Genomic DNA, 9,609 nt, shown 5'->3' with positions numbered 1-9,609 from the left:
TCTAACAATTTTTAAAATAGAAAAAAAGCTTTGTTACTGAACAGATTGTAAGTCCAAAATTAGGAGGTAAACCCTTTCATTAGTCATTAAATAGTGGTGTCTTGCTGAGAAAATAAGAATTCTTGCCTCTACCATGCTGATGTAGTGGTAGCTATATTTGACAATGGGAGGGGTAAGGCTGATGTTTCCAAAACAATTCAAGGAAAGCGATTTATCTGCGCGTCATTTGTACTTTTATTTTTTATACTACTCCACACCGACAGAAACATCAGGTGGAACAGCTCGTAGCTAGACAATGCATGTCTAGACTCTGTATAGGAGTATGAAATGACCATTGTCCACTAAGACAGGTAACAGCAATCTGCATGGCAAAATACAAAAACAAAAAAAAATTGACAGAATGAAAAAAATTAAGCTGCTTCAGAGGGGCCCCTCCGCGATTAGGGGCCCTGAAGCTTAAGCTTCATTAGCTTTATAGTAGATCCCCCACTGTTACTTGGTGATGTGGAGTCAAGAGCAGGTGATTGGCAATAGCAGAAGTGGACAAAGGTAAGGGTGAATGGGTGGAAGGAGCAAGAACATGATGGAAAAATGCCGGGTTGTTTGGAGTGAAATTGGGTGATGAGTGGTTGGTGATTGTACAGGTGGATAAAGGTAAGGATGGGTGAAGAGATAAAGGTAAAAAGAAGTGGCCTTGAGAAGAGTGATGGGTGGCTGTAAAAACAGGGCAAAGTTAGATTGTATTGGGTAGCAGATGAGGGTGATCAGATGCATGCTCAGATACAGGTACAACACTGACTTTCTGGACACTGATGTTTCAGAAGCGCTTGTAATCTGCATTCATTTGTGAGGAAGAACTTCAATTCCTGAAACTGCCAGACTAGTTACTAGTACCTTGCATAGGCTCATACCTTACACCTTACACATACAATATCAATAAATTTGTATAATTTCTACTAATGTACACATATCTGTATTCAGTGGTAGGCATGGCAAACCAAAGAGTTATCTTCACTAATCGCTAATTTGTTAATTAAAAAAGTTAGCTTTGCAAACGCTAAACTGGTAAAAATATTAGCAGAAGCTAATGTTGATAACCACTACCTTTTATCATATGAATTTAGTTTCAATTTTTTTTTTTTTTTTTGCTCTAAAACCCTTAAAAACAGGCATAGAGAGCTGAAATTTTCATTTTGTAGCTTAGATATAGAGCTTTCCAAAAAGGTGTAGCATGCCAAGATCAGATGATGATCAAGGTATATGCAAATAATTAAATGAACAAATAAAATTAAACATCAGTTTTTTTCAGTCATCATACATATTATTTACTGTACAAAAAGTATTAAATGAATCAAAACGGTATCGTATAGCATAGGTATCATGACAAGATCAGATAATGATCAAGGTGTACTACTCTGGCTGGGCCTTCTCCATCACCTTCACGTGATGCTGGTTGCCCTTCATAAACATCAGCCTCTCAAAGTTACCCTCTGACAGGGTGGCTCTCTTGACCCTCAAAACATCTTTGCCCATAGAAAATAGGTGCTCAACTGCAGTGCTGGCTGGGATGGTGGTGTTATACTTGGTGAACAGGTCAATCAAGGCCTGCTCACCCAAAAAGGTGACTTCAGTCAGGACCTCCCCCCGAAACAGCCTCTAGCCAGGACTCCACCAAGTTCTGCACCTTGGATTTCGGTGACCTGTGGCTCCTGCTCTCTTGGAACTGAGTGATGTTGCTGAAGAAATCACCTTCTGCATCCTCATTGCTAGCGGTGCTGCTGCCCTTCTCATTGGTCTCCATTAGGGCTATCTCTACAATGGTCTCTATGGCATTTGTTACTCTGGCCTAGCTGTTTTTATACAGACTTGTATATTGGATTTATAATAATAATAATAATGATAATAATAATAATAATGGTTTCAGTGGGATTGAACCCGGAAACATGTGGTTGGTAAGCAAGCTACTTACCACACAGCCACTCCTACGCCGAAGTATGTACATATACGTATGTATATATGCATATATATCATTTATTATTTGTATTATAATTATTATTATAATTATTATTATTATTATCATTATATATATATATATAATAATAATAATGATAATAATAATAATAATAATAATAATAATAATAGGGAGTGTAACTCCAAACTTACAGGGAAAAATTCAATTTAGTATTAAATCAAATTTCACAATATAAATGTATAAATATATATATATATATATATATATATATATATATATATATATATATAATGGTCGTATACTGTCAACTCAATGTGACGGTCCTGTAAGGGAATTACACCACCGCCATTTAGCCCTAGAAACATCGACATCTCTGTCGGCTTTGACACATTTTCTGTGTCCTTATATTTGCAAAGGGGAGGCAATCACCCCCGCCAGCTAAAACTAGCAACCTGGAGACATATGTTTCTGAGTCTATTGCTCGTTGTCAGTCCAGGGTAGTCAGTCTCGCTCGCTGAGATGACTGCAACCTCTTCGCAAATATATCCTATTTTCAGTAAAATTTATTTACTGATCACCGAAATTAGAAATATTGAATTTCTAAATGTCTCAGCGAGTGAGACTGATGATGAGCAATAGACTCAGAAAGATATGTCTTCAGGTGCTAGTCCCAGCTGACGGGGGTGATTGCTTCCCCTTTGCAAATATAAGGACACAGAAAATGTGTCAAAGCCGACAGGAGATGTTGATGTATCCTTGGGCTAAATGGTGGTGGTGTAATTCCCTTACGGGACTGTCACATTGAGTTGACAGTATACGACCACTCTATCGCTCCACCACCGCTCATGTCTCTCTGAGACATTTAGAAATTCAATATTTCTAATATATATATATAATAATAATAATGATGATAATAATAATAATAATAATAATAATAATAATAATAATAATAATGATAATAATAATAATAATAATAATAATAATAATCAAGGTGACTAGCAGCAATCTAAAACCAACAAGGAAATAATTCACCATCTCTAAGAGTGACAAGGATGCAGTGAGCACTAGCATTGCTAGAAATAGGAGTCATAGACTCTTTAGCCACAAAAGTACATGGGTTCTTTGTATTGACAGGGAGAAAACCCTTCCCACTGTGAGTGTGATGCGTTAGATTAGCATGCTAAGTTTGTATAGCAAATTAATACTCATCAGTAATGCTCACTCCATCACAGCTAGTAGTGGCCAACTCACCCTGTCAATATCATGGAGAATGCCATTGAAATCAGTGACAGATCTCACAAAATGGCAATGTGAAAATTTTAAAATAATCAAGGTGGCTTGCAACAATTTAAAACCAACAGGGAAATAATTCACTGCCACAATATATAAACTGACACAGAGTATGATCAAGGCCTACTAAAAAAAAAAAAAAGAAAAAACTAGATTCTCATAAGCTGCTATGGTTTTTGTGAGCACGTGGTTTGTACAATTTTTGCAAGTTGGAAAAAGGTAGGACATTTGATCGTAGTATCTTACAACCGTATTTTGTTTATACAAATCACACATTGTTATTTAACATTTGTTACTAGGCTGTTCTAAATGCATGGAAATTTTGCTTATAATTTAAAGCCTTGTTATTAAACTTTTGAAAATAGTGACACTACCCTGATAGGTGACGTGTTGGGGGTGGGGGGTGAATAACTGAGATAAGGGATGGAATTATGATTGGAATTTGAAAAGTTCAGAACTTGAGGTTCGTTTATTCATTATTCCATTAAAGAAAGTGGAGGCGCAATGGCCCAATGGTTAGGGCATCGGACTCGCGGTCATAGGATCGCGGTTTCGATTCCCAGACCAGGCGTTGTGAGTGTTTATTGAGCGAAAACACCTAAAAGCTCCACGAGGCTCCGGCAGGGGATGGTGGTGATCCCTGCTGTACTCTTTCACCACAACTTTCTCTCACTCTTACTTCCTGTTTCTGTTGTACCTGTATTTCAAAGGGCCGGCCTTGTCACTCTCTGTGTCATGCTGAATATCCCCGAGAACTACGTTAAGGGTGCACGTGTCTGTGGAGTGCTCAGCCACTTACACGTTAATTTCACGAGCAGGCTGTTCCATTGATTCGGATCAACCGGAACGCTCGTCGTCGTAACCGACGGAGTGCTTCCATCCATTCCATTAAAGACTGCTGTTTTGGCTGAGCAGACTTAATCATGAGTGGAATATATATGTATGTATGTATATGTCAGGTCACTTTCGAGTGCTACTGGTAACATGTAATCCAGTACAACCTGTTGCATGGTCAGGTCATCGGCGACTAAACCGGCAACCCCACCAAGCTTGCTTGGTGAGGAGGGTGTTTATTGGACACCCTGCGGGATGAAAAACAAAACCTGTCAAAGGGCGGAGGAACTCTTGAGAGTCAACGGTCATTCAATAAATGTCTTAAGGCTGTATCATGTGCAGGGACATAGAAATAATCGGACTGAATACCCGATCGCGCGGTTAAACCATTGGGAGTGAAGGACTCCTAGCCTTTGTTAGGGCATACTTCTAGGAGAAAGTAACTCAGGTAACTGGGATAACTCCGACATAAAGCCTGCGGCTCAGTGGTTACCGATGATGTTGACTTTATCTTCTTTTCGGATTATGGCTGCTGTTGCTTAGTGAGTGGGATTGACTCAGTGCACAGCTTTTCCTCACTTAAAAAAAATTTTCTTGCATAGGCATTGCATGATAACAACATTGATTAATCTTCGTGCAATGGCCATACTCGATAACGAGGGGGCAGCTACCACCATGTATGTATGTATGTATGTATGTATGTATGTATGTATGTATGTATATATAAATATATACACCATATATTATATATTATGACATTTATTTCAATTAGCTATTATACATTTTATTACGTTAATTAAGAAAATAATTATTTAATAAATAATTATATAATTAAATTAAGAAAATATGAAGTACCCCGTAATAATAATTTAATAATCTTGTATAATTTTAATTTGTTAATACTTTGTAATATACTCCACCAGCTGTTTATGGCTGGCTGAGATCATTCTGCCCAAAGTGTGGTGGGACATCGACATCTTGCTGAGGTTCAGTGACTTGAACAGGTCAACCAAGGTGGGCGACTCCACTACATACAGCAGTAGCGGTGAGCTGGTAGAAACGTTAGCATGCCGGGCGAAATTCGTAGCAGTATTTCGTCTGTCGTTATGTTCCGAGTTCAAATTCCGCCGAGGTCGACTTTGCCTTTCATCCTTTCGGGGTCGATAAATTAAGTACCAGTTACGCACTGGGGTTGATGTAATCGACTTAATCCCTTTGTCTGTCCTTGTTTGTCCCCTCTATGTTTAGCCCCTTGTGGGTAGTAAAGAAATATACATACAGCAGTAGCATGTTGTTGACAAACAGGTCTACAATCCTTCTGTCCACCATAGATTGACGGAGGCCAGTGCCAGCTGTTTGGGCAAATGCCTTGCCAATGCTGGGCTGGCATTCTTTCTTTGCACATGGCTGCAATGACTGGCTACTAGCACTGCTGTCAGAAGAATGTTTGTGTTTCCTACAGGAAGAGCCGGCCTTGATCCTCTCCTGAAACTAAATGGAATGTGCTGGGTGTTTCCTCTTGGCATGTGACTTCAAGTTGTTGAGGCTCATCGCTTGTCCCTTGATGGTAGACTCTTTGGGCAGGCGCATGATCCACCTGAAGTACATGATATTGGTATTCCTCTTATCCATTGATGTAAGGACAAAGTAATCCTCCAGGTGGGGCCATGGGTTCTGAGATTCCTGGCCCTCAATCCGAGTGACCTCTGCCTCACTCACAGCCATTGCAGACTCCTCAACAAGCCCTTCATCTTTTGGCCGAACAATACCGCCTTCACCTTCCGTAATGATAAGCGATAACTTGATGAGCCGATAACATACACTGCTGTCAATGACATGGTAAGACTGTCTGTAAAGTGACAACATTGTAAGTGAACACAACTCAAAACTGCAGAATTACAAGATCTTTTCGGTTTGAACGGCAGTTTTTTCTAGCGGTGTCATATGAAATTGTCACCCATAATTATGACCCTAGTATCGATCTATTGCATTTGATAGGCAATTTGTTGAACTCGAGAATGATGAACAAGGCTGAAGGTGTGGTGAATGATAAATATTAGTATGGAGGGTAGAGGTAGGTGAAAAAATAGGAGTGACTCAAAAAGGAGGAGGTTATAAGTGGCAGTAAAAGAAGGGTGGAGAGTAGCAGTATAATAACACTGTGGTTGGTAAACAAGCTACTTACCACACAGCCACCCCTGCACCTTTATTTATCATTCACCACACCTTCAGCCTTGTTCATCATTCCCTGCATTCACCTTTACTCCTATCTCTAACCATGTGTTACTCTTCTCTTACATTCTCGCAAACTTACTCTCCCACCCTTAGCAAACCTCTGCCCATATTCTCTCTTCTACTCAGGTTCTTGTACCTTGAGTGTATGCTCTGACATTTCATTGTTACCATCTTATCTTCTTTCCAGTCACTCTCATCTCCCTTAGTATGTGGGGTAGCCATATATCTCCTCTATGGCAAGATACCTGTACCTATCCCCCCAGCGAACTTCAGCCTCTCAAGACCAAGCTTAACACTTTCGATACCAACCTGGCTGAAACCGCTTCTGGCTCTGTAGTATAAATGTCTTGTTTTCAAAAGTTCTGAATTGAAATCTTCTACCAAACCTTAGTTGAAATTTATGTTCCTAACACTAGCTTAATGATTACTAAGTTATTTCGTTAAATTCTTTGTTATCATCATCATCGTTTAACAACCGTTTTCCATGCTAGCATGGGTTGGACGGTTCAACTGGGGTCTGGGAAGCCAGAAGGCTGCGCCAGGCCCAGTCTGATCTGGCAGTGTTTCTACAGCTGGATGCCCTTACTAAGGTCAACCACTCCGTGAGTGTAGTGGGTGCTTTTTACGTGCCACCTGCACAGGTGCCAGATGAGGCTGGCAACGGCCACAATCGGATAGTGCTTTTTATGTGCCACCGACATGGAGGCCAGTCGTGGTGGCGCTGGCAACGGCCACGTTCGGATGGTTCCCTTACGTGCCACCGGCACTGGTATCACAGCTACTGCCACAATTGAAAGAAACACAGAGTATGTCAAAATTAATACGGTAATGAAAGGTGGCGCGCTGGCAGAAACGTTAGCACGCCGGGCGAAATGCGTAGCCATATTTCGTCTGCCATTACGTTCTGAGTTCAAAATTCCGCCGAGGTCGACTTTGCCTTTCATCCTTCTGGGGTTGATAAATTAAGTACCAGTTATGCACTGCGGTCGATGTAATCCACTTAATCCTTTTGTCTGTCCTTGTTTGTCCCCTCTGTGTTTAGCCCCTTGTGGGTAGTAAAGAAATAGGTAATGAAAGGGTTAAAGCCACTTTATTATCTACAACAAACCCACTCAGTTGAGAGAATTTTTCTTCTTTTTTTTTTACATCTCATTCCTACTTAAAAGTATATGTTCTGTTAGAACAGACTATACTGCAGTAGTTATCGCGAGAGAAACTCTCATAATGGCTTTGGGTGCAAAATGCACTCTTGTTTATATTGCCAGCAGGGAGATAAATTCCTGCAACGAAAACCAATATGAGAGTTTCATTCATCGTAATTACTTCAGTATATTTTGCTCTAACAGAACATCCACGTTTAAGCAGGGATAAATATTACCTCTCAGTGTTAATGCTACCTCTGTTACTAATAAATAATTTTTCTTCTGTCCTGTGAGTTACTTGGTAGCCTCACTAGTGCCATTGTCATCAGAAAACTACCCAGTGCAGTCTGTAAAGTAGTTGGCACAAGAAGGGGTATCTGGCCATAGAAGCCATGCCAAAGCATATATTGAAGCTCAATGCAGTTCTCTGGCTCTTCGGATCCTGTCAAACCTGAACAACTGCATGGAAAACAGACACTGAATGGTGATAATAACGATTATAATGATGGGATATGTTCATGCACCATGTAGCATAATGATGATAATAATTGTGATAATGGTTCATGTATGAATATATATTATGTATACAGAAACATTGCGTTTATTTGCACATATATGCATGTTCCTTTGTATGCATTTTATATCTTTTATATGTTGCACATGCCCAGTTATACATACACCCACATAAAATTAAATTTATTTATATGTATGTAAAAAATATGCATGCATACACATACATGCAAATGTGTGCATTTATCTATCTCATTCTCTCTCTCTCTCTCTCTCTATATATATATATATATATATATATATATGTATATTGTGTGAAGAAGATGACGAAAAAGAGAGCGAAAATAGAATGTGCATGAGACGAGGCAATGTGGGTGTTCAATGCGCAAGTCGGTAACCTCATAGTGCGGCGCCCACGTGACCATGGTTGGCTGTGACGTCAGAAACAGCCCAAGTCGGCTCCACCAAGCCACATAGTTACTATCGCACTCGTCTTTCTACTCCCTCTCTCTTTGTCTTTCTGTCTCTCTTTCTATCTGTCCCCACCACTTTTTGTTTACCTTCCACTCTCTAATTCCCTCTCTCTATCGCTCTTTCATTTATCCTAACTACTGCCATCAACAGTTCGACAAACAAATTACCGCTAATACTTTTTTCATCTACTACTTTCCCCACCACATTACAAAAGAAAAATCCACGCTTCGCTCAGGTTTATAATAACACGGACAACAACAACAACAACAACAATAATAATATCACATTAGATCTATTAAAAAAAAAAAAAGGGTGAAACCTTGCCAAAAAGTCCAAAAGTTATGGCGCCTAATCAGGACACAGCCCAGCAGAAGATGCTTGAGGCCGAGAAACACCGTAACCCGCATCTTATGAAGCACCCCTGCAAACCCCTGTGTGCAAACACTGCCTATAGCTGCAACAAACTTTGGTTGTTCCTTTACACTCTACTCTACGTGGTGAGTACTACATTTCTTATAACTTTTTTTCCGGCCCTTAAACATCTAAATGAACAAGGGTGTCTCTATTTAGTCGTTTGACATGCTAGAAACAACAGCAAAAATGTCTGTTAAATCATATCCTTCCGTGTTAAAAAAAGAAAGTAAGATCACATTGAATAATGTATTACACACACTGTACCTTAAAAGAAATGGGGGGTGCTCCTGGCTGGAAAGCTTTTTGACCATTTGTCTGCTTCAGGGTTGACCTGATGCTAGCCTACAGCAATAACAAACAAAGATAGTGTGCCTTTATTTGGTTACTTGACCTGTTTGATGTATCAACTAAGTCTCCCTCAAATCATCTCCCATCTTCTTAAAGAATGACAACAGAAAACAGCCACGTTAGATAATGTAGTGTACTCAAGATACGTTTTGTTTGAAAATAAGATGTTCAAACGCCTTCGATTTCAGTTTCTGCACAATCAAGGTGGTGATCTTTCAGCCAAGCAACATCTAAACGAACGGCGTAGAATAAAGGTTGACCCTCCAGTATGATTCGAGTCTCTAGAGTGGTTTCGATTCCTGGTTTTGATAATTCATTTCAGCTACATTGGTCCACGACCCTCGGTCAACACAAACATCACGCATAACGAATGTCCTCGGAGCACTTCTT

General features: G+C 39.8%; 1 protein-coding gene across 1 annotated transcript in view; it reads left to right on the top strand.

The window, feature by feature from the left end:
• Positions 1–8,401: 8,401 nt before the first annotated feature.
• LOC115216583 (tetraspanin-15) overlaps positions 8,402–9,609 on the top strand; it is a 128,760-nt gene continuing 127,552 nt past the window's right edge. The window contains exon 1 of the mRNA XM_036506342.1: positions 8,402–8,954. Coding sequence (XP_036362235.1) covers positions 8,799–8,954 — 156 coding nt within the window. The 5' untranslated portion in view covers positions 8,402–8,798. The remainder of the gene's footprint in view (positions 8,955–9,609) is intronic.

The sequence above is a fragment of the Octopus sinensis genome, linkage group LG10, assembly GCF_006345805.1.
Source record: "Octopus sinensis linkage group LG10, ASM634580v1, whole genome shotgun sequence".
Taxonomy (NCBI): Eukaryota; Metazoa; Mollusca; class Cephalopoda; order Octopoda; family Octopodidae; genus Octopus; species Octopus sinensis.
This window is presented reverse-complemented; position numbering and strand designations above follow the sequence as displayed.